This window comes from Oncorhynchus tshawytscha, linkage group LG30 (genome assembly GCF_018296145.1).
Source record: "Oncorhynchus tshawytscha isolate Ot180627B linkage group LG30, Otsh_v2.0, whole genome shotgun sequence".
Taxonomy (NCBI): domain Eukaryota; kingdom Metazoa; phylum Chordata; class Actinopteri; order Salmoniformes; family Salmonidae; genus Oncorhynchus; species Oncorhynchus tshawytscha.
This window is the reverse complement of record NC_056458.1, coordinates 19,939,524-19,964,334: the sequence shown is the minus strand read 5'-3', so window position 1 is coordinate 19,964,334 and position 24,811 is coordinate 19,939,524. Positions and strand designations below refer to the sequence as shown.

General features: G+C 42.1%; 2 protein-coding genes across 2 annotated transcripts; both read right to left on the bottom strand.

Moving 5' to 3' along the window:
• Positions 1–234: 234 nt before the first annotated feature.
• Positions 235–9,303, bottom strand: LOC112245091 (dolichyl-diphosphooligosaccharide--protein glycosyltransferase subunit STT3A). Its single transcript, XM_024413036.2, has 17 exons — positions 9,201–9,303; positions 7,246–7,373; positions 7,046–7,106; positions 6,822–6,943; positions 6,322–6,467; positions 6,106–6,196; positions 5,906–6,012; positions 5,513–5,677; positions 5,093–5,273; positions 3,247–3,402; positions 2,987–3,078; positions 2,568–2,723; positions 2,004–2,309; positions 1,762–1,864; positions 1,185–1,373; positions 981–1,096; positions 235–603 (listed from the first exon to the last, which is right to left on the bottom strand). The coding sequence occupies exons 2-17, from the start codon at positions 7,331–7,333 to the stop codon at positions 565–567; spliced, it is 2,118 nt and encodes a 705-aa protein (XP_024268804.1). The 5' UTR covers positions 7,334–7,373; positions 9,201–9,303; the 3' UTR covers positions 235–564.
• Positions 9,304–9,796: 493 nt separating this feature from the next.
• Positions 9,797–19,523, bottom strand: LOC112233372 (etoposide-induced protein 2.4 homolog). Its single transcript, XM_024400949.2, has 11 exons — positions 19,379–19,523; positions 18,067–18,214; positions 17,271–17,416; positions 16,610–16,670; positions 16,396–16,462; positions 16,157–16,281; positions 12,426–12,545; positions 12,096–12,207; positions 11,875–11,986; positions 11,669–11,743; positions 9,797–11,541 (listed from the first exon to the last, which is right to left on the bottom strand). Exons 2-11 carry the CDS (start codon positions 18,106–18,108, stop codon positions 11,310–11,312), a joined length of 1,092 nt encoding a protein of 363 aa, XP_024256717.2. The 5' UTR covers positions 18,109–18,214; positions 19,379–19,523; the 3' UTR covers positions 9,797–11,309.
• Positions 19,524–24,811: the final 5,288 nt, after the last annotated feature.

Below are 24,811 nucleotides of genomic sequence, written 5' to 3'. Positions count from 1 at the left end.
TGTACATACACAGTAGTACCCACCCACTTTTTCCCCCAGTTCAAATCATACCATCTCCCATGATTGCTTATTGTATGCATTTGGTATTCAGCAAGCAAAATCATATATATATTTTTTAAGAGTTGCATGGTTGCCAAATCTTGACTCAAAGCTCTTGGGAAAAACTTATCTGCCAAAGATTGCATGGTAATGTAAATACAACGCAAATTCAAAACTAGACGGACAACATGCCAGTCACATTTATCCCGCTTTTATTGACCACATTATTAAAATCAAAGCTCACCGACTGACAATATTGTTATTTTGGCCATTGATTGCAGAAATAATTTGACATTTGATTGGACATTATTAAACACCACCTCCTGCCATTCCCAGATGAGAAACGCCACATTGGTAAAAAAAAAAAAAAAAAAACTGCAATTCCCAACAAAAGTACAATATAAAAAATTAAAATAAAAAAAATGAAAAAAATAAAAAGTCTAATTTCACACTCATCTGCAGACCACAGGGGAAGGCTTTCTCAGTGCTAAAAGGGGTTTATGAACGCTGATGGGTCAGCGGGCTTTACGTCCGTGACAGCCCTCGGTTATCCAGGTCTTTCACCTGAAGGTAAAAAAGAAAAAAAAAAAGACTGTTAATAAATCATAAAAAATAAAATATTTTGACTCCTTGGTATCAAATAAGGAAATAGAATTTATACTCCCACATCGCAACTTTTTCATGTAGAGTCTACATGTAATGTTTAAAAAAATAAACCTCTGGAATTATTTTTTATTTAACTAGGCAAGCCAGTTAAGAACATTCTTATTTACAATGACGGCCTACACCGGCCAAACCCGGATGACGCTGGGCTAATTGTGTGCCGCCCTATAGGACTCCCAATCACGGCCGGTAGTGATTCAGTCTGGATTGGTCTGGTACTCTACAGGTGACTGAATAAATACAGAGGAGTAGAAGACCATAGCAAGGAGGATATATACCTTGTATATCCTGACCAGCCAGTGCTCTGTAGTGTAGGCCTCCTCCAGCACATCCAGCTCAAAGTCCTTGTTGCCGATCTCAGCATTTCTCACTCGATCATAGCCAGGGGGACGCTCTGGAACAAAGATTAGAACATCAGGACTAGGGCCAAGATGAATAGAAGCTTGACACCCACAGTGTCATAATAAGGCAGGGTTACTCACTGGCCTCTGTGTAGACCTGGCCGAAGCGGTAGTAGCACATCTTGTACATAAGGCAGTTGAGCAGGACAGGGGAGCCCTCACGGTCCACACGAAACTCTCCAGTGGGGGTGTAGTAGTCGTGCTCTTTGATGTGCTTCCCTGTGTCTGTACTGCCCCCAATGCGCACCATCCACAGAAACTTGTTAATGTCTGCACAGAGAGAGATGTGTTGGCAGACCCAAAGCATGAGTTATATTTTTAAGTTAAAGACTATCTAATGCAGTTGTATTCAAAGTTTTACCACCAGAATTTCTGGGGACCCCATGTTTTCCGCAATTATTTATTGCGACCCCACCCCCAAAATCGAATTAACCTTAAAAATAAGATGCATTTAAATTGAAAACAAAAGCTTAAATTCAATGCATTTTCATCTTATCAAAAATGAAACCAATAAATGCATTTACCACTGATCTGATTCATGAATGTGGCAATGACAACTTAATCTGAAACAGATATGTTAAGAAGGTGTAATAATAAGAAGCTGTAATAATCCAAGAGTGATTGGCATTGAGAGTTTCCACTGGCATTGTAGACTTACCGTCTGAGGAGTATCCCGTCAGTCCACCAAAAATGACCAGGACGTAGCTGACATCCAGCTCTCGCATGATCTCATAGGCCTTCTCCTCGGTGGACGCCATAGCCTACCGGTCAACAGACACACACAGTTCATATATAGTTCAGAAGTCACGGGTATCAACCACACATTAAGATGATAGGATTGCCACATGTCAGTCCCATGTAAAGGAATCAATACAGAGAAGAAAAAAATAAACACTTCACCTGGCCAACTCTGGAGATGTGCGTGTTGTTCCATGTGTTGTTGTCCACTAGAATTGTTCGATTAGCCATGGCTGTTATCTGATAGCCGTAATCCCACCATGACATCACTTTAGCATCCTCTGGGGTGTTGTGGCGGAGCCAGTAGTAGGCCTCTCTGAAGTCATCAAAGATGATGCGGCTGCCGTCTCCGCCGCGGGCTGACAGGACGATGGAGGGGGAGGAGTAGGCCTCGCTGGTCACCCAGGTGGAGTGGAAGGTGTAGGTGATGAGGAAGAAGGTCATGACCAGAATCATCCCGCTGGCCACCTGGTGGACAAAATGGTACAGGATATCAGGGACCTAATACTACTTTCAGATCTATAGTGCTTAAGGGTTGTAACTGGACCAGGCCAAGATCACCCTTATCAAATGCATGCCCTGACTTCATCAGTTGGAATGATATCCAGTATCAAATGGCTACATGCCAAAGCTGCATTTAGGTGACATTAACAACCATTTATTGAACAGTGATATCTGGGGGCCAATATTGCATCATGATGCCTTGATGTATCCTTCCTCGCTTACCTCGTTCTTGATGGGGTAGGTGGAGTCCTGCTGCTTCTTGCTCTTCTTGTCTGGCCGACTGATATCCAGGTTCTTCATATAGGTGGTGAGGACCTGGGACACACCAATGCCTGACAGGATGCACATGACTGGGGCCAGGACCAGCATCAGACGCACCTGAGGAGAGAAGCAGCCAAATCAGTTGAACAGAACTTGCTACATAGTCTCTTTCTGGGAGCTCATCTGCTTGCACAACATACAATAGGGGAAAACTAATCAAGCGTTGCCAGACTGCATAAATATTATGGATGGATGGAGCCTAGGGGAGCACTAACAGGTACTATGTGCAATTCCTACTACAAAAGTAAATATTGGCATATTAGACACTACACATTTCAAATATTCCTCTCATCCAAGAGCTACTCTGCAGGCCGACTTACCATGACAGCTGAGAAGTACATGCTGGTGACTCCGTACATAATGATGAAGATCCTGGCATCAGACAAGTTGTTGAAGCAGTAATACAGACCCACTGTCAGTAGGAAGAAAAGCAGGTTCATTAAATCGTCGCAATGTTTTTCTTTACGTGTGATTTGTACCTTTGTCTCAACAGTATTCTGATCAATCCAGTTACCTAAACATCACTCTGCTGTGTCATTTCACCAGCAAAAACCATTTCAGACTGGTTGAGTGGGTTTACCTGGGAACATGAAGACAAGCAGCTGCAGGTCAAAGTAGTAGGAGGACCAGGTGGTGGGCTGGTGCTCAGACACAGAGGCGATGATGGGGATGTTGTTCTTGGCATAGGACGGGTCCAGCAGCGAGTAAAAACGACCCGTCCAGGGGGAGATCTTCCCTGAGAAACACCACAATCAAGTCGAGACAAATGAACAAGGCACTACCAAATGACTTGGTTCTGATATTTATTAGGTATAGGGTTATGCGTTTTATCTTTAACCACATCTATGTTCCTAAAATACTTTTTAATCTGCAGGACCTCACATTTAGAGAATGTTTTGATCTAGGAATAACCAAGTCTTGGTCCCATGTTTCATGAGCTGAAATAAATGATCCCAGACATTTTCCATAAGCACCAAATGTATTTACATCCCTGTTAGGGAGCATTTCTCCTTTGCCAAGATAATCCATCCACCTGACAGCTGTGGCATATCAACAAGCTGACTTAACAGCATGATCATTACACAGGTGCACCTTGTCTTGGGGACAATAAAAGGCCACTAAAAAGGTGCAGTTGTGCCACACAATTCAATGCCACAGATGTCTCAAGTTGAGGGAGCATGCAACTGGTATGCTGACTGCAGGAATGTCCACCAGAGCTGTTGCCAGAGAAGTAAATGTTAATTTCTCTACCATAAGCCACCGCCGCATTTTAAAGAAATGGGCAGTAGGCCTCACAACCATGTGTAACCACACCAGGACCTCCACAGCCAGCTGCTTCAACTGCGGGATATTTTGCGACCAGCTACCCAGACAGCTGATAAAATTGTGGGTTTGCACAACCAAAGAATTTCTGCACAAACTATCAGAAACAGTCTCAGGGAAGCTCATCTGTTTGCTCGTCATCCTCACCAGGGTCTTGGCCTAACTGCGGTTTGGCGTCGTAAATCGACTTCAGTGGGCTAATGCTCACCTTCAATGGCATGCTGGAGAAGTGTGCTCTTCACGGATGAAGAGCGATTTCAACTGTACTGGGCAGATCGCAGACAGCTTGTATGGCGTTGTGTGGGTGAGCAGTTCACTGATGTCAACGTTGTAAACAGAGTGCTGCATGGTGGCGGTTGGGTTATGGTATGGGCAGGCATAAGCGACAGACAATGAACACAATTGCATTTTATCTATGTCAATTTGAATGCACAGAGATACTGTGACAAGATCCTGAGGCACATTGTGCCAGTCATCCACCGCCATCCCCTCATGTTTCAGCATGATGATGCACAGCCCCATGTCGCAAGGATCTGTACACAATTCCTGGAAGCTGAAAATGTCCCCGCATACTCAGATATGCCACCCGTGAAGCATGTTTGGGATGCTCTGGGCCGACATTTCCAGCAACTTCGCACAGGCATTGAAGAGAAGTGGACAACATTTCACAGGCCACAACCAACAGCCTGATTTACTCTATGCAAAGGAGACGTGTCTCGCTGCATGAGGTAAATGGAAGTCACACCAGATACTAGTTCTGATCCACGCCCCTACCTTTTTTGTTAAGGCGTCTGACCAACAGATGGATATTCTGTATTCCCAGTCATGTGAAATCCATGTTCAGGCCTAATTTATTTATTTCAGTTGACTGATTTTCTTATATGAACTGTAACTCAGTAAAATCTTTTCAATTGTTGCATTTATATTTTTGTTCAGTGTATATGTTAATCATCAAGAACAAACAGGCTTTGAACAACTATACAGGTCTGTAAATAGAAGCCTACATTACCGAGTAGAGACATTGCTCTGGCCCAGAGTTCAAATACTTAAGCTGTACTCGATTGAGTGCATTTTCCTGTGCGGATCCTTGGCGAGTTTCTTACCGGTCAGCATGAGCACGGTGCCCACAGAAAGCAGGACAAAGCCCACCAGGGAGATTACGCTCTTGAAGAGGACCTCAAACTGTTGAGTGTTCAGCTTGCTGCGCAGGTAGTCCACAAAGGCATGGATCTGACACAGGCCAAAGACCCCGAATGCTGCCATGTGCTCAGACGACTGCACAGGCTTCAATGGAGACAAGGAGGTGAACGGAGTGAGTGTAATATCCCAAAATCCCTCCAATGGCAAACACTTGTGATAATAGGATATATAATCATTATTTTGAAAAATCATACTGGGCCATAATATTTATGGACCCATGTTGTAGTCACAAGATAACATGCAGTCTAACTGCATGTCCAGAGCAACATCTGGACAGCAGCTGTGTATGCGTTGGAAGGGAGAGAATACAGGTAAGTGTTTACCTGAAAGCCGACGAAAGAGATCTGCATGGAGAGGATGGTTCCCAGGCAGTAGACAGTGCAGTAGGCCACGTAAATACGGTGGGAGAAGCGGCCGGTGAGCATGAGGACAAGCACGTGGAGGGGGATGAGGTTGATCAGGAACACATAGCCACCCCAGGAGGACACCTGCAGACAAAGACATAAGGGTTGTGTTCATTTGGTTTAACGTTTTTTTGCTATATAGTGTAACAATGTTGTTTGCTATTTTTCCTTAATCTTAAACGCAGCCATGGTAAGTCTCCTTCAGATAAGCCTCATAAGAGCAGTGTCAACCTTTAGCAGGGACCAAGTTACTGTAATTTTCAGTTTCTAAGTTCCTTATATTTTCCTTTATTTTAGAGGCATTAGTCTCACCATATAAAAGTAAGCCAGGGCACACATGGAGGACCAGTAGATGGAGCCTGTATTGACTGCCTTGATCCACATGTAGTATGTCAGCAGCATGCAAAATATAGCAATACCTGGACAGAAAAACAAGAAGATATATTAAAGATCACAACAAGGGCCAAGTCTTTTAGAGGGGCATGTCTGTGGGGAAGAGGCATGTTCTGTACCTTCATTGTCATAGGAGCCAGCAACAGAACGGGAAATGTAGCCAGGTACCACTGCTATCATGGCGGCAGCCAAGAGCCCAGCACCTGCATCCTACAAGAAGTAGACCGTTGATTTGAAAACCATGGAAACAAGTACATCTCAGAGCACTTGAGCATTTTCAGTTTGTAGGTTACCTTTGTTTCTTTACACTTTCTACCTGATGTGCTGCAACCTACCTTGAGCTCCTTGGTAAAGTGGTAGGTGACAATGGCAGTGAAGGAGGAGAAAAGGGGAGCCAGGAAAACACAGACGTTACGGATGTCGATGGTGATGTGGAAGAAGTTCAAGACGTGGTACAGGGCAGCAGATGTGATCATCAGGCCTGGGGGACAGGGCAGGACAAAGAGTTACCACAGGACAAGTCCACACGACGAAGCTGCCTACCTCAATGAAGTACACAAAATGGCCTGGGGGAACCCGGACAGAATAGAAAGAGTTAACAAAGGGCAAGTAGCTTCTATCAGTGTAAGCTTGCCGTTGCCGAAGAATGTGTGGACAAGGCCAACACAACCACAGAAAGGATCTTTATGACAGAGGGGGGAAAAAGGTGACAAGAGTTGATGACCCAAAGCCACCTTAACACAGGACAGTCTCTTTTAGTGGAACATTCTAATGTTTAGATAGTCACCCAATAACTTCAAGTACAGTCTTGTGTTGAACAGGTCGTCCCACCTACCTGGGTAAATGGTGCCACCGATGATCCTCCCCAGAGGGTACCATGCCCGGTCATCAAACCAGTTATGAAAGTTGTAGAATCCCTCCTCTACCAAGAAACGTGTTGTCCGGTAGTTGAAGTACCTGACGATGAAGAAACAAAGCATGCAAGGGATTTGAACACCATTTGAATTTTAAGAGTAAACTGGCATCAATTTGAATCATAAAATAAGGTAGTGGACTTACGGATCAAACTCATGGATGACACTCTCAAACCTCAACACAGAGAAAAGCCTGGTGGAAAAGGCTGGGGATAAGGGGGAAATAAAGAGCAAGTCTAAATCATCTCTACTCATGTCAGAGTCAGGTGACAACAGCCTTCAATAATAATAATAAATACTATAAGTGTAGAGTAACAGAAAAGGATGTAAAGTGTGTGTTCTTACAGAGGATTGCAGCCATAGACAGGATGAGCAGCTTCAGCAGCGTATCCTGTTTTTCATAGGATAGCCGCAAGAAGCCCAACTTCGTCATCTTCAAGCAGGGAGGGATAACTTAGCTTATCCCTTAGTACCTGTTGGGAAGAAAATCTAAATGAACCGTGTAGGTGTGAGGCAGCAAGCACCTTTCCACAATTGCCTTGCTTGTACATGAGTCAGAGCAGCAGTCATTCAGTTTTTTAGTAGCTTGATCAGTAACTCGGTCATGAGGCAAATCTGTTCAATAAAAATTATTCTTTGTTACATTTCTGGGTTTTGTAAACATGGTGCTTCAGTCTACAAACTCAGGGCAGGTAAGTTCTACTACTGTGTTTGCTGAAAAACTCACTTGACGTATGTTAAATACATCACATGATATATTAACCCATGTCTATATTTGAGTTTATTGAGTTGATTTTATTTTTTACAGGGACAGTGCACATTAATCAAAAGTGCCAGTTTTAGCCAGCCGGCTAATTTTCAACCACAGTCCCTGGGCAGGTTATTAAAAACAATTACAATATAGACAATAGCAACATAGAACAAAAAGTAGCAAGACAAATTTCATAAAAGCAACAAAGTGTTTCCACACCTCACAAGCTACAGACATGGAAAGCGGCAACATACAGCTAGGGACCATGTTCACAAATCTGATTGACCTTAAGCCATGTCTTCAAGCATTTTGTGAAAGTGTGATATGTGGTGCAGTTATGAGTCTCTGATGGCAGTGTATTCCAGACATGGGAAGCCCTCACAGAGAAAGCAGATTTACTAAAGGTGATTTTCCTTAAGGGAACTACACAGTCACCTCTCATGGGAGACCTTGTGGATCTGCTGCCATTTGTTTGGGTTTTCTGTTTAACAAAAATACTGAGTTGAGGGGGAGCCAGGCCATTTAGGAACTTGAATAAAAGACATGCGTCGGTGTATTGCACAAGATTTTCCCAACTCAGGAGCTCATGCTTTCTCAGGATGTAACAGTGATGATGGCTATTGGGCTTCCTATCAAGCACTTTGAGAGCCTGTTTGTAGACAGACTGAATAGGTCTTAATGTTGTACAGCAAGCTTGGGCCCAACTAGTCAAGCAGTATGTTAAGTGGGGGAGTATCATAGATTTGAAGTACAGTTTTGCTACCAATGTAGTCAAACAATTTCGTATAAATCAGAAAATAGCTAGGTTGAATTTGGTTATTTGAATTACCTTTTTTCACATGCTTTTTAAAAGAGGTTGGAATCAAGTATGCTGCCGAGGTACTTAAAATCTGATACCACCTGGAGCTTCTCCCCTGACACACAATACTAACACTATTTGCCAAATGAAATCACTGACTGGGTTTAAAGACGTGCCCAACTCTGTTCCAACCAGATAAGGACACGCGCACCGCCAGGTTGGATGTGGCGAGAGGAATCAAACCAGGAAATGGATGCAACTCCGTCTAGGCTGCAAACTTTCCTTGTATTGACATTCATAGTTATTTCTCTGCCTTGACCAACCAAATTAATTAACCCAGGCTATTAATGGTATAGACATGGCAACATCGGTAATGGAGAAATTCTGCTAAATAGCTGACATTAAGGAATTGTCAAGTTCATTGCAAGTAGCTAGCGAATGTCGTTAATGTAGCTAATTTTCTAGCAAATAATCTGCATGCATGCATTGTCCTAAACGTAATAAATGGTTAGCCATCTGGTGAGTTTTACGTTCCTATAAAAAAGACGGCTCGAGTTGAATGGAATCTGGGCTGTGCCTTATTTTTACATGCTAGCTAACTTTAGCTGTATGAACGAACATAAACTCGTCTTCCACTTACTCTCAAAATTACACAATTTCAGAATATGCATACAAACAGAACCACGTAGCATTTCAATTATCTATCTCGTTGAATATGTTGATTTGCCAGCTATTTTGAGCGGCACTTACCCACTCCGTTCCTGTTACATACACTTTTCTCACACACAACCTTGTGTGCCGCTGAATCCCACCCAACTAAGCTATGCAACGTGTTTATTGGTCTTGCGTCGGCCCTCAGGAAACTATCTCATTCCTGATTCGTTAATGAGCTATCATTCAAACAGGCCGGATAAATCGCTGTTCCTTCCAGTGACGTGTCCTTAATGCTGAGGAAATATATTGAGGGAGTTCGATTAAGCTGAACTGCGATGTACCGGGCTATGGCCAGTGACGTGAACGGGAAAAAGCAGTGAGGGAGGACCGCTTTCTCAAAATCGAACATTAATCTGCGAATCCCCTTCTTGATTAAATTGGTCTGGCAGTATAAAAAGCGACACCCATATTTGTTTTTGTTTTTAACATTGTTAAATATCTCTTAGTTTCCAACCAGTTATGCAGTAAAGTATCACCTACATTTGGACATTAATATAACACCAACATTTTGTGAATTATTTTACAAATGTTGAGATGTTTTAAATAAAATATCCACGTTGGAAACATTTAGCAGCTTACAATAGAATATTTTAGACTTAAATAATTGTCAATCAAGATGACTTCCAATTAGATGTAGTGTATACTGACCAATTTTATTGAAATTAGGCATAATACTTTTACAAAATCTCACTCACATATATCAATCTGGATACATAAATACTATGCACTTACAATTATTACATACTGCCCCCCCCAACCTATTAGATAAGATTAGGTAAAAGCTTGATGGTAACCCCCATGTTAAGGTTTTGGTTGAACATTCAGAGCCAAGAGGTATCATGTCAAAAATCCCTCACAGCCCGTTTGGATTTGCCACTGCTCAAAGGGGAACATAAACACAGAGGGCTTCTCCCATCTGTTAAGGTATGCACTATACACCTTCCTTTCTTCCTTCAAGAGAAAATCAGTCAGAACAGAGCTCAGTGACATCTTCCAAGTACCTACACTGCAGTGTTCTGTGTACAATTGATCGAAGCAGAAGTGAGTCGAACAAAGTAGTAGATAAAGCAGTTTGGCAGTGTCATCTGATCTGACCAAGCAGCAGAGTCATACAGCTTCACCTGTCTGTCTAATACACAACTATAGAAAACAGCTTCTTCAAAACAGCTAGCCTTACTTTACACACAACAACCAGTGATATATTTGGATTAATTAAGGATGCTCTTTTTTGTGGGATGTTTAGACCAGCTCCCATGCTGAAAGTGTACAAATTACAATTAGTCTAAAGAAAGCACTTATATGAATAAAAAAAAAAGTATCCCTTTGTTTTCACCACACAAGATTATTCCTGGGTTTCTGGCCAGAGGAGTATCAGTGACGCCCCGGCTTTACAGAGAAACAGCTATTTATTAACAAGACAACGTCCCATCAGTGTGAAAGGAATGTCACTTGCAACACAGAAAAATGTACATGTCACAACTCTTGTGCTCCACTTTTGAACATCGCAAACATGTCACCCCCTTCAATGGAGAAGGGGCTTATTTTAGTCACACACGCTTTGATGAACATCTAGTCACTGGCTGCATCCCTGTGCTGATTCCTCAAACAAAGGAATACCAAGGATCGTGTGACCAGTGTCTAAAGCTCTGTCTGTCATTCAAAATGTAGAGTAACATAACATGAGTCTTGGCAAAAATGTAACCCTTTTCCTTTTTCTCTTCCATATCAAGAGTTTTATACAAAGCAGTCTGGGATCAGCCACGGGGTGATAAACAGAATAAACAAGCAAAACATGGACAACATTGGAGTAGCAATCAAAAAGAGCAGAACAAAAACAAATGAAGAAAAACAATGTATATGATTGCTTTTGCTGAATTTAAAGCACTAAAATGGCACATCATACATAAAAAAACTATTAAAACAAACATTTTAATGAGAATAAGATATAAGAATCCTGTGTGTTTGAGTGAGGCACACAGCAGTTAAATCTCCTTACATGTCATTCACATTAAAAACACACCTGACCTGTGCTCCAAAATAATATGAAATTGGCCATAGTAAAATCGTTAAAATCACAATAAAACCTAGCTTTAAACCAAACCTCCTCCTCCTGTCCTGATAAGAGAGATCCTTCCACAGACAGAATCAACTGCTCCATTGGTTTACTGAGCAGAGCTGCTCCCTTGTCGTCGTCCCCCTCCCCCAGTGGCCATCACTGGGTGGACAGGGTCTCTGGCGGGCAGGAGAGGCTTGGGGAGAGGTAGGCAGCTTCTCAGCGGAGATGGACGAGTTCAGGGAGGACTGCAGGTGGACCGTCTTGTGGAACAACTTGTTGCTAATCAGCACAACCAGAGAGAAGAGGCGCAGCTGGAAGTGGCTGTGTATGGAAGATACGGGGGGAAGAAAAGAGTGAGCGAGCAGGGAAGATTTCACTGGCTCTTTTCACACAAGTGAATCAGTTTGATCACAGGTCATTATTAGGGCGTGCAGTGCACCATACTCACTATAGCTTTGTTGGGGTTTTGGCCTCGTTAGCGCTGATAATGAACAGAGGGAAGAGGATGGAGAACAGACAGCCACTATTGCAGAAAAAAAATAGTATGATTTTAATCGATCATTAAAATGATTTGGGATATTAGTAGGACTGAAAGTCTGCATATTGTCTGCATGGCTTGAAAGAGAGACAGAGAGAAGACATTCGTGGCATTACCTGATTATATATGAAGAGGGGAGGGCAGTCAACAGAGCCATGGGGAGACCAAAGCCAAAGTAGTAGGGCCAGTTCCTCTCAATGTTGGACAGCCGTTGGTGCATCTCAATGCCTTGGATGAAAAGGTCACAAATGGGTTGAGATTTTAATCAGTTCCTATTACCTAAAATGAGTATAATACTTTGACAAGAAATACATCTTTGAGTAGAAAGGAGGCTCACCATGGTTGAACCAGCGATACTCAAAGCAGTAGAGGGAGTAGAGCAGAGACATGTGGAGAAGGCTGACCATCTGTCCAATAGCGTCGATGGGGAAGAGACTCACAACCATACCCTAGAGGACCACAACAAAGACGAGATGAGATAATATGTTGATTACTAACTAGAAACCATTGAAGGTAATGGATCCCAGCTCTCAGTGTTGAACCCGAAGACCCCTGTAGGTTTTAATTACAACATAACCTTAGAGAACCCTCTTGACAGATAGTGAGATCATGATTGATAGTGAGTCTTCATGAACTTGACACATGGGAATGTCAACTGCTGTACTACCTGAATGAGGAAGAGAGCCTGGAGGAGGAGGTTGAAGATCATGTCAGCGATGATCTTACTGACGCTGGGGAAGGGCTGGGCTTTCCGACCAGACACCTCGAAGGCCAGGTCAGCTATGTCCTACAGCAGACAACCAGAGGACGCGTTAACCTCCTGTTTTACTGTGTAACACATGTTAACGTCTCACAAGATCCTCAGGCAATAATATTCAAGACTGGAAGAGAATATAGATAGCAATAACACAAGGGAAATTCTTAACTACTGTGAGACATTCAACTGGATCAAAGCCACTACTCTATCCCGAGCATTGCTGGAAACTATATTGTCAACAGAGACCATAATTCGGTTGAATGCATTCAGTTCTGCAACTGACTAGGTATCCCCCTTTCCCATTATTCATTAAATTGGATTATGATAACAGGTATGGTTAGTGCTATCCTGTAGGGGTGCACACTTAATCAAATTGCAATATCGACATGTACAATATCCATATCGCAAGAGGCTCCAATCTTTTTTTAAAACACCATCAATTTAAATGTAATAAAGGTACCCTGGGAAACTCTGACCAACACTTAGGTTTCTACCCCGTCACAACAACTTCGACTGTACCAGGCCTTTTCATTAGTTGTCATTCCAAACAACACCAACCATAGAATTCAAATAATAGTTTGATTTCAATGATTCACCAAAGTGTTTTGTAAAATTGCAATAATTGTAAAAAAAAAAATATATATTAAAAAAATGCCCATATCGTGGAGCCCTACTATCCGGGATCCTTGGGATGTCCCTACCCTAAAACTAAACCTAACCCTAACTCTTACCTAACCCTAACCTTACTCTTACCTAACCCTTACCTAACAGTATTCAATTTCATATCGGGTGACAGAGTTGGGACATCCCAAGGATTTAATTTTTATTTATTTTATTTCACCTTTATTTAGCCAGGTTGGCAAGTTGAGAACAAGTTCTCAGTTACAACTGCGACCTGGCCAAGATAAAGCAAAGCAGTTCGACACAGAGTTACACCTAGAGTAAAACAAACATACAGTAAATAATACAGTAGAAAAATAAGTCTATATGCAATGTGAGCAAATGAGGTGAGATAAGGGAGGTAAAGGCAATAAATAGGCCATGGTGGCGAAGTATAGCAATATAGCAATTAAAACACTGGAATGGTAGATTTGACAGTAGATGAGTGTGCAAAGTAGAAATACTGGGATGCAAAGGAGCAAAATAAATAAATAAATACAGTAGGGGAAGAGGAAGTTGTTTGGGCTATTTACAGGTGCAGCGATCTGTGAGCTACTCTGACAGCTGGTGCTTAAAGCTAGTGAGGGACATAAGTGTTTCCAGTTACAGAGATTTTTGTAGTTCGTTCCAGTGATTGGCAGCAGAGAACTAGAATGAGAGGCGACCAAAGGAGGAATTGGCTTTGGGGGTGACAACTGAGATATACCTGCTGGAACGCGTGCTACAGGTGGGTGCAGCTATGGTGACCAGTGAGAAGAAATAAGGCAGGACTTTACCTAGCAGGGTCTTGTAGATGACATGGAGCCAGTGGGTTTGGCGACGAGTATGAAGCGAGGGCCAGCCAACGAAAGCATACAGGTTGCAGTGGTGGGTAGTATATGGGGCTTTGGTGACAAAACGGATGGCACTGTGATAGACTGCATACAATTTGTTGAGTAGGGTGTTGGAGGCTATTTTGTAAATGACATCGCCGAGGAGCGGTAAGATGGTCAGTTTTACGAGGGTATGTTTGGCAGCATGAGTGGAGGATGCTTTGTTGCGAAATAGGAAGCCAATTCTAGATTTAACTTTGGATTGGAGATGTTTTATGTGAGTCTGGAAGGAGAGTTTACAGTCTAACCAGACACCTAGGTATTTGTAGTTGTCCACATATTCTAAGTCAGAACCATCTAGAGTAGTGATGCTGGACGGGCGGGCAGGTGCAGGCAGCGATCGGTTGAAGAGCATGCATTTAGTTTTACTTGTATTTAAGAGCAGTTGGAGGCCACGGAAGGAGAGTTGTATGGCATTGAAGCTCGTCTGGAGGGTTGTTAACAGTGTCCAAAGGGCCAGAAGTACACAGAATGGTGTCGTCTGCGTAGAGGTGGATCAGAGACTCACAAGGAGCAAGAGCGACATCATTGATATATACAGAGAAGAGAGTCGGCCCAAGAATTGAACCCTGTGGCACCCCCATAGAGACTGCCAGAGGCCCGGACAACAGGCCCTCAGGTTTGACACACTGAACTCTGTCGGAGAAGTATTTGGTGAACCAGGCGAGGCAATCATTTGAGAAACCAAGGCTGTTGAGTCTGCCGATGAGGATGTGGTGATTGACAGAGTCGAAAGCCTTGGCCAGGTCAATGAATACGGCTGCACAGTATTGTTTCTTATCGATGGCGGTTAAGATATTGGTTAGAGCCGTGAGCGTGGCTGAGGTGCACCCATGACCAGCTCTGAAACCAGATTGCATATAGCGGAGAAGGTACGGTGGGATTCGAAATGGTCGGTGATCTGTTTGTTGACTTGGCTTTCAAAGACCTTAGAAAAGGCAGGGTAGGATAGATATAGGTCTGTAGCAGTTTGGGTCAAGAGAGTCCCCCCCCTTTGAAGAGGGGGATGACCGCAGCTGCTTTCCAATCTTTGGGAATCTCAGACGACACGAAAGAGAGGTTGAACAGGCTAGTAATAGGGGTTGCAACAATTTCGGCAGATCATTTTTAGAAAGAAAGGGTCAAGATTGTCTAGCCCGGCTGATTTGTGGGGGTCCAGATTTTACAGCTCTTTCAGAACATCAGCTGACTGGATTTGGGAGAAGGAGAAATGGGGAAGGCTTGGGCAAGTTGCTGTGGGGGGTGCAGTGCTGTTGACTGGGTAGGGGTGGCCAAGTGGAAAGCATGGCCAGCCGTAGAAAAATGCTTGTTGAAATTCTCAATTATAGTGGATTTATCGGTGGTGACAGAGTTTCCTATCCTCAGTGCAGTGGGCAGCTGGGAGGAGGTGCTCTTATTCTCCATGGACTTTACAATGTCCCAGAACTTTTTTGAGTTTGTGTTGCAGGAAGCAAATTTCTGCTTGAAAAAGCTAGCCTTGGCTTTTCTAACTGCCTGTGTGTATTGGTTTCTAACCTCCCTAAAAAGTTGCATTTCACGGGAGCTGTTTTTTTAATAACCAGGCATCCTCTACTGATGGGATGAGGTCGATATCCTTCCAGGATACCCGGGCCAGGTCGATTAGAAAGGCCTGCTCGATGAAGTGTTTCAGGGAGCGTTTGACAGTGATGAGTGGAGGTCGCTTGACCGCTGACCCATTACGGATGCAGGCAATGAGGCAGTGATCGTGGTTGAAAACAGCAGAGGTGTATTTAGAGGGCAAGTTGGTTGATATCTATGAGGGTGCCCGTGTTCATGGCGTTGGGGCTGTACCTGGTAGGTTCATTGATAATTTGTGTGAGATTGAGGGCATCAATCTTAGATTGTAGAATGGCCGGGGTGTTAAGCATGTCACAGTTTAGGTCACCTAGCAGCACGAGCTCTGAAGATAGATGGGGGGCAGTTCACATATCCAGAGCACAGCTGGGGGGTGTCGTTTAGACTAAAAGTATACACAACTAGTGCTCTCCTGTGCCAACTGTGCATCAGTTCTCCCTGACCAGCACCCTTGTTACAACAACCACAAAACATATCTATCATCGTCTGTGTCCTAACTAACAGAGGCCTCACCTGGAACCAGATGGCGTTGACTATCTTGCTGAGCACAAACAGAGGGAGCACCCAGAGAGCACTGAACACGGAGGTCAATATGAACTCCAGCCAGGACCAGACGTTGCCATGGAGAGAGGGGTCACCTGGCAGGAAATGGCTCTTTGAGTGACAGATTTGACCACTGTTCTTAACAAATCACTATGAAGCATGTGATAATGGAGTAAACCCGCCCCACTGTTCCTGGCAGGCACACATACCAATGATTATTGCTGTCAGAGTCTGCAGCAGTGGAATAAACACCCGGTAGAAGAGGAACAGACTGAGCTGCAAAGGGAATCGGAGGGGGGATTACTAACACAAACAATGTCTACGTAGTATTACATACAGTATTTGCCCATCATAAAAATACAGTATTTGCATGATATACATTTATCAAATGGTTTAAAAATATTGAAAAGTGTTATTATTTACCCAGAACACTCCCCCATTCCAGGCACAGCACTGAAAAATCCTACTGGCTAATTTGGGTTCACTGAAAGAAAGAATATGACAACACATTGTCACCCACCATTGTCAATAATAGGCACAAAAAGGTATAGGCCTTGGCCTATCGTGGACACTGGACAGCATACAAGGATCCATATTATAGGGCTTTACTCATAACTCTTAGTGCACAACTCAATCTGTATCGCGAAAGTTCAGTGCTATAGAGCAATTTAAAGGCCATATTCACACATTAGCGGAGACTGCATTCACAGAAAACACTGCATATGTCGGCTCAATTGGATATCAATCGCGCAATAGCGCTGAACTTCTGCGTTAGGGATTTAATTGAGCCCCTAATATGAACCTTTCACAACTAGAAATAGCGTATCAGGTTAGAGAGGGAGAAATGTAAATAAAATAGCAAAATATCAGTGTCTTTCAAGCAGTAGACTTTTATGATATGTAACATGTATACCCTTTTTTATACCCACAATATTGTGCCAACCTGAACAGAAGTGTGCTGCCTCTGACATTCTCTTTTCCCATCACCCTTTCACAGTTACAGAAACAGTGGTGGATACATGACCAGGACAGCCCAGCTTGGCAGTGTGAATAGGGTATTGCAGCCCTACGTGCCAGTGCCTACCTCTCCTGTTTGCGTTCCTCACTCTGGGCCCGTCTCTGAGCCAGGGCCCCGCTGGCTCTCCTCCTCCGCTGCTCCTCCCTTTTCTGCTGGATGCGGGCATCCAGCTTGGAGATAGTTCCAATCCCCAAAATGGAGTCCTTAATCCCCTGTTAGGACACACAGAAAATATGACTGGGGTAAATTACTTAAAGGAAATTAACACATCACACTTAGACTTGGTGGGTTGAAAAGTTCAATAGTAGTGTTTTAAATACAAAATGTATTTTTATATAATTTAAGTCATGTAGCATGTGCTTTAACACACTTGGTTACATAGTAGCACAGTTGAAATAAAAACATAAATTAATTTTAAAAACAAGGCTAATCTTTGTTCTGCTTTTGTGGAGGGGATCACTAGCCATCTGGAAGCAAGATGATAAGGTTCAAGGTAAACAACACAAAGGTAAACATTTGGTTAAGCCTCTAAATGTAGGCTACTATGATTTTGCCCCAAAGCAACGTTTGCTCTACTTCCTTTAGACTAGAGAAAACAAGACAAAAATAAAAAGCTTACATTTTCTCAAAACATTTCACTTGTCTTGTGTAAAAACGCACTAATTAACCAGGAAAAATGCTAAATGGGGCACTGGATGGCTTCAATTGAACTAAAAACATAGTTCCCAATGGATCTATACAGAACTTGGTAGTTGGTACACATCCTCATGATTCAATGTCATAGCTGTAAAGTCCTTTAACCCTATGTGTTGGCCTATCACTTGTTTGTGGATTGACAGGGTGTGTTGTGTTGTTGTCTGACCGTCGCAACATTGCGGAGGAAGGCCCTGATGCTGTCTGTCATCTCCAGACCAGCTGCAGATCCATCAACTGCAGAAGGAGGGGTGGCTGGGGACCTGGTCAGCTCTCATGGCAGGGAGGGTAACACCCAGCAACACCACACAGGAAAGCTGTTAGAGAGAGCAGCAGGGTCACTTTGCTCCATGTCTCATTATATTAAAAGGCGCATGTCATGTTATACAGCCTATATTTATTCACATCAGGGAGGCAAACCAAGCGGGATGGGTATAATTTGTGGAAAGTTCCAACAGGAATCTCTTCCAAAAACGTTGTGAAGTACAAGGATGCCAACAAACAACGCATACACAGTAGCATGATCAATTCACCTAGCTAATTAGCTGCCGAATAAGCATCAACTCACCACGTAGCTTATTCTTAATGTTTGTCCATGGGCTACCAGAGTGAGGACAGACATTTTTCAGAATAAACGTGGACGGTGAGTGAAAAACTTAAATAAATAGCCCACTCCTACCCGGTATCTTATTCTGCCGCTATACAACTTTGTATGTGTTGTTTGTTGGCAACCTTGTTATTTACTTAGTTTATGGAACAGATTCCTGTTGGAACGTTCCACACCCATCCAAGCGACCTGGCTGTGTCGACATCAGTCACAACACGAGTCACACAGGAAAACGTTTAGAGCAACAGGTTCACTTTGCTCAGCGGGTCTGTAAACTGATTGTTCACTGGCTTTATTGGTGACATTATATTGAATAACCAGTTAGCTACCTTATCAGGTAATGTTATCAAATAAACATTTCTGAATTCAATTTCTCGCCAGCTAACCAGCCATCTGTTGTTAGCCAGTCATGGTTGAAACGTCGCTTTGCCTCAAGACTTGTGACCTTCTTGTGCAGACAATACTGAAACGGTAACGCTAGCTAACACATACAAAACCAAACATGGTATAGTAACCACATCGTTAACGTTACTTAGAATAACTCACGTTAGCTATCTAACGGTAGATCGTTATTTAGCTAGTATACAGTACATACGTTCAGTTTTAAGAATAGTCCATATTTTAGGTGTGAAACAAACTTAGCTAGCTAAAAAAATAAGTTAGCTAGTAAACATTACATCGTCCAAACTAAAACGGTGCAAGCTGATTTAGCAAACGTTAAATCTATCAAATTCAAACAGTGCAAGCTAGTTAGCACGCAAGCTAACTTGTCTCATTGGCTCGTTAGCTAAGCTAACAACGAAAATGATTTACTTGAATCAAGCAGACATTAAAGACAGGTCAGATAATCGATCATTTAGTTACCATGACCTACCTCATGCGACACTTTCCCTGAAATATTATCTTCACTTTTTATTTTATTACTGTTTCTTTAGCTCTTTCTTCTGCAACAACAAACCAACCCCTGGCCCGTAATTTGTGTATTGGGCAACCTCCAACCAAGGGGATTGTGGGAGGTGTAGTGTGGTGTGGAATGATGGCTAAAAGTTGTGTCCACTGAAGTTGAACTTCATCAGAGTGACTTCCTTCCCTTCACTCACACGATATGAAGGCAATAATCATGGTTATATTGTTGATTATTAGTCCCCGTTTAGGTCTCTTCCTTGCCCTGCCACAGTGCTTCTGCTTCAATAAGGTATATAAACCCTGGATTGCTGATGTATTGGTCAATTAGAGGCTTTGCCTCCTGCTGGCCATATTGACACTCCCCATTAGGAGCAGAATGGAATTCTACAGTATTTCAATTAAATGTTTCATGGACATTGTTGTAGTGGGGACAGTAACATTAGTAATCTCAAAAAATTTGACTTTAAGGAATTTATGTTTAGCTCACATAATATAATTTAAAAGTATGCATTAAGGTATCTGTAATATAATAAATGTGGTAAAAATTAACGTAGACATTAAATACATTTGAATTTTTATAGCTTCCAAAATATTTTTTACGATGGTGGTGTCATGGTGGCTTCAACACAGCACCCCTATCAGTCATCTAGTGTATATAAATCATTGTTATGCTTGCACTTTTGGGATTTAGGCCAGGTGAAGCCACTGAGGTATAATATTAACTGGAGACTGTTCATTTGTCCGTCCGTTGTTTTCAAGGTAATCTACTCATGTTCGCCGATTCATGGACTGTCTATATCCGGTTTGCATCAGTTTATACGGGCCAACAGGGAGCAGCGCGAGCAGTGACTATCTTCGGCTGTGAGGGATGGAAAAAAATGTCCTCAGCAACAATTATTGGAATAATTCAATGGATATTCTGTACATAAAGGTGTCTTATTAGGAATTTTCAAATCTGATTTGTGGCCATCTATGGGAATTTCTTTCTGGGCCGGGAGTCAGTTGAACTGTAGTACCGAAGCAAAACTGTAGGAGCAGTCTAAACCATGATTCTAGACCGGGGGACACTTCAATCCGGTCCGCAAGACATTTACAAAAAATGTCTCCCCAGTTTCATGGTATCCAATTGGTAGTTATAGTCTTGTCCCATTGCTGCAATGCCCGTACGGACTCGGGAGAGGTGAAGGTTGAGTGCTGTGCGTCCTCTGAAACACGACCCAGCCAAGCCACCCTGCTTCTTGACAATGCCCGCTTAACCCGAAAGCCAGCCGCACCAAGTGTCAGAAGAAACACCATACACCTGGCAACCGTGTCAGCGTGCATGCGCCTGGCCCGCCACAGGAGTCGCTAGAGGCGCGATGGGACAAGGAAATCTCGGCCTGCCAAGCCCTCTCCTACCCCGGATGACACTGGGTCAATTGTGCACTGCCTCATGGGTCTCCCAGTCACTGCCAGCTGTGACACAGCCTGGAATCGAACCCGGGTCTGTAGTGATGCCTCAATGGTGCCTTTGACCGCTGTACCACTCGGGAGGCCCCCGCAAATTTAACAAACAATTGGTCCCCCCAAAAATGTATCCCTCCGTTGAATTTCAAAATCCCGATGTAGCCCTCAAGCCAAAAAGTTTGCCCACCCCTGTTTTAGAATGAAACCCTAGACCCTTGGGTGAAGCACTCGTGACAACTATTGATGTAGGCCTAAAGGTTTTTGTTTTGTAAATAAAATGTTCCAAGGAATCATCACTCATGGATTTCATACAATTTAACACTAGTAGACCTACATAATTTTTCCATTCCCATTACTATAATACTTTGAATGACGGGCTTATTGACACTTTAATAATTCTCATGCTGGGAACTAATGGGACCAACAAAGTGTGACGTCAATGGAGAGACAACCACTTTTCCAGGATATGAATGAATAACAATATGAACAAAGTCACTGTCTATTTTTTCCTCTGTGCCAAAACCACATGAAAATTTTGAGAGAAAAGTTGAGACCTGAAAGCTAGGGCAGCATATGAGGAGGAGAAGGTGAATAAAAAAAGGGCTAACACAGTCTTGTGACAGGCAGGAGACCCAGTTCGAACCCAGTAGATCACAAGAGCAAGATTAAATAGGGAGTGGAAAGGCTATCCTTAGAAGTGCAATGACAGGGCTATTCAACTATGTTCTTACGGGGGCCAAATTGAGGTTTTTATCACACTCCCTTTTAACGTGTCCTGTGCAGCCTGTAATCATCATAGAGGGGAATTGAAGGGACATCCATGTTACAGTCTTAGCTTTTAGGAATGGGTCATAAACAGTCATAATAACTTCTATCTGAAACGGTTCAAATGCTAGAGCCAAATTCATGTATAGAAAATGTATTCAAACATGCCACATTGGCTTCAGAAACCGCCAGAAGCTGCTGTTGACCACAGACAGTGTTTGATTCTATCAGGATGTTGTCTCTGGTTTTCAATCTTAATTTAGATACTGAATCTGAGAAGTTGAATATATGAAACTTTGAGAAACTTATGAAATTATAGTTTGTAACTTGATACTCAGACAACGAATGCAATATCTACCATATTGAAACTGAATATATAAATATTGAATTTGAATATTCAATTCAATTGGAAATAAAATTGTAAAAATGAATGCAATATTTATTCAATTCAGTTTCAAATCATGAAATACAAGTTCAATTTCTGAATTCAAGTATTCAATTTGTGCATTACAAATTCTAAAATATTAAATTCTAATTCTACATCCTAATACAAATTCAAAATTATGGAATTCCAAAACATTTCTGTTGGCACTGAAATCGCTCAATACTTGTCACACTCAACAGAAGAAGGATTAGGAACATGTTTGTATATCTTTAGCAAAACAAATCAAGTATTTAGCCGACTAACCAAGGCCATTATTGACAGTTATTGATAATTGCAGCTTTACTTTCCAGGTCACTCCTGTGTAGGCCATGTTGCCTTTGGCTGTTACTGTCAGGGAAACATGACTTAGAATTGTTGAAGTTCCCATTCCAGCGAAAACTATTATGATTATGACATAAGAAAGTGACTCTTTATTTCTGTTTTTCAGTTAAAAGGAAAAAACAAGACTAAACATGGCTTTGGTCCATTGGTAAATACAGTAAGTAGAAGCCAAGGTTATATGATTTAGTGAACCTAATGATCTACTCAGCTTGAGTCTTTGTTTAGAGTTCACCTTCAACTTTTTATTTAACCTAAAGAAATTGACAATGGACAAATTGTTATTATTTTTCATATAATATGTGTATCATGTACGAGTCATTTGAAAACATTACTGAAACTCGTAGAAAGGATGCACTAGGATTGCAAAATGCAATGGTGCTGAAGGCCTGTTTCTGAGAATTGAATAATATAAAACTTACTGTATTGTATGCCTTGAATAAAAAAATATGTACATTCATTCTAGGCTATATTACAAATCATACAGTGCCTTCGGAAAGTATTGACCCCTTGACTTTTTCCACATTTTGTTACATTAGAGCCTTATGGGGATGTTTTTCAGAGGCAGGGACTGGGAGACTAGTCAGGATCGGGGGAAAGATGAACGGAGCAAAGTTCAGAGAGATCCTTGAAGAAAACCTGCTCAGGACCTCAGACTGGGGCGAAGGTTCACCTTCCAACAGGACAACGACCCTAAGTACACAGCCAAGACACAGGAGTGGCTTCGGGACAAGGCTCTGAATGTCCTTGAGTGGCCCAGCCAGACCCCGGACTTTAACCCGATCAAACATCTCTGGAGACACCTGAAAATAGCTGTGTAGCAACGCTCCCAATTCAATCTGACAGAGCTTGAGAGTATCTGTAGAGAAGAATGGGAGAAACTTCCCAAATACAGGTATGCCAAACTTGTATCATCATACCCAAGAAGAGTCAAGGTGGTAATCGCTGCCAAAGGTGCTTCAGCAAAGTACTGAGTAAAGGGTCTGTATACTTATGTAAATATAATATTTACGTTTTTTTATTTTTTATAAATTAGCACCAAAAAAAACTGTTTTTGCTTTGTCATTATGGGGTATTGTGTGTAGATTGTTGAGGAAAAATATATATTTTAATACATTTTTGAATAAGGCTGTAATGTAACAAAATGTGGAAAAAGTCAAGGGGTCTGAATACTTTCTGAAGGCCCTGTAGGTTACATTGCATATCTATAAACATAAAAAACATGGCAACATTGCATCATAGCTACATAGACCGTCTTATTTAAAATGTCTTTGTTGATATTATGGCATCACCTTATCAAGCCCAGCTAACTCCTCCACTCTGCTCACTCTCCAATCAGAACATTCACAGTGTTTTTGGAACACAACATTTTTATACTACTATAAAAATATTAATTACATTTTCATAATGCTCTATGTAGCTATAATGCAATGTTTATGATGTGTGTATAGATGTGTAATGTATGCTTAATGGTACACATTCAATGTAAATCGTTAACATAGATTCATAGCACATGATATTGTAGATGCTGTCAGCATTAGGGAACTTTATAATAAAGCAGGAAGGTGATCTGTGATTTATTCATAATATATCATAGCATCTTGTGCCTTGTTACTTTACTATACAGCTCCATAATGTTCTATAGACTGCATCTTAATTCATAGGTGCTATAAATATGTTTATATGGCAATATGAAACCATTCTACCCTAAAGTACCCGGGGGAAAGTGTTACCCTGAATTGCTTATCTGTTTCTTATGTACTCTCTACAAGAGTAACATTTGATCATTCCTTGTGTATAGTCTTTATCTTACTATACGTTCAGCAGCATGTTCAATTGTTATTCAAGTATATTTACTCATACCTAATCCATATACATGACATAAACTGTCATTGAATGTTCATTGTCAATATCACTGTTTCTGATTTATGTGGAACAAATATTCATGGATTAAAACATTTATTTCAGAGGTCTAGAATTGCTTACAGGTTATGTCTGTGCTATAAAGTCTTCCACTTCTAACCCCTGAAATTGTGTTACTGTAGCTACCCAATGAGGTAGCCCTATTTGCTGCTGGTGAACCAAATACATGCTGGTCCCTTTAAATGGGTGAGAGTGAACGGCATCCGAAGCAGCCAGCTGCACTGTGGGCCATGTGTTCCTGCATCCTCCTCCCCTCTCATTCAGCTGTTTCCAAATGACAACACCTCCCCCTCCCTCTTAAACCTCCTGCTCCCGCTCTGCTTTGCTCTGAGTGCAGTCATTTCTAGTGCAGAAAAATGTCCCTGGTGACACTAAAGGATGACGCAGGCTCTCTCTCGTTTTCTCTCTTTCCTTCTCCTCTCTCTCTCTCTCTTTCTCTTTTCCAATAGCTCAATATATCTTGCTTTGTTCTATCTCTCCCTCTCCCGCTATATCTCTCTACCT

Bases quoted from the DNA above. Each gene is read 5' to 3' on its own strand.
- LOC112245091 (XM_024413036.2), bottom strand. From the start codon at position 7,333: ATGACGAAGTTGGGCTTCTTGCGGCTATCCTATGAAAAACAGGATACG. The intron at 6,468-6,821 runs GTAGGTGGGACG...CCTGTCCCCCAG, and splicing joins CGGTGGCACCATTTACCCAG to GCCTGATGATCACATCTGCT. The intron at 3,079-3,246 runs GTAAACCCACTC...TCCTACTGACAG, and splicing joins GCTTGTCTTCATGTTCCCAG to TGGGTCTGTATTACTGCTTC.
- LOC112233372 (XM_024400949.2), bottom strand. From the start codon at position 18,108: ATGACAGACAGCATCAGGGCCTTCCTCCGCAATGTTGCGACG. The intron at 11,744-11,874 runs GTAATGCCACGA...TTTCTGCAATAG, and splicing joins CCCTCTTCATATATAATCAG to TGGCTGTCTGTTCTCCATCC. The intron at 11,542-11,668 runs GTGAGTATGGTG...TTCCATACACAG, and splicing joins AAAACCCCAACAAAGCTATA to CCACTTCCAGCTGCGCCTCT.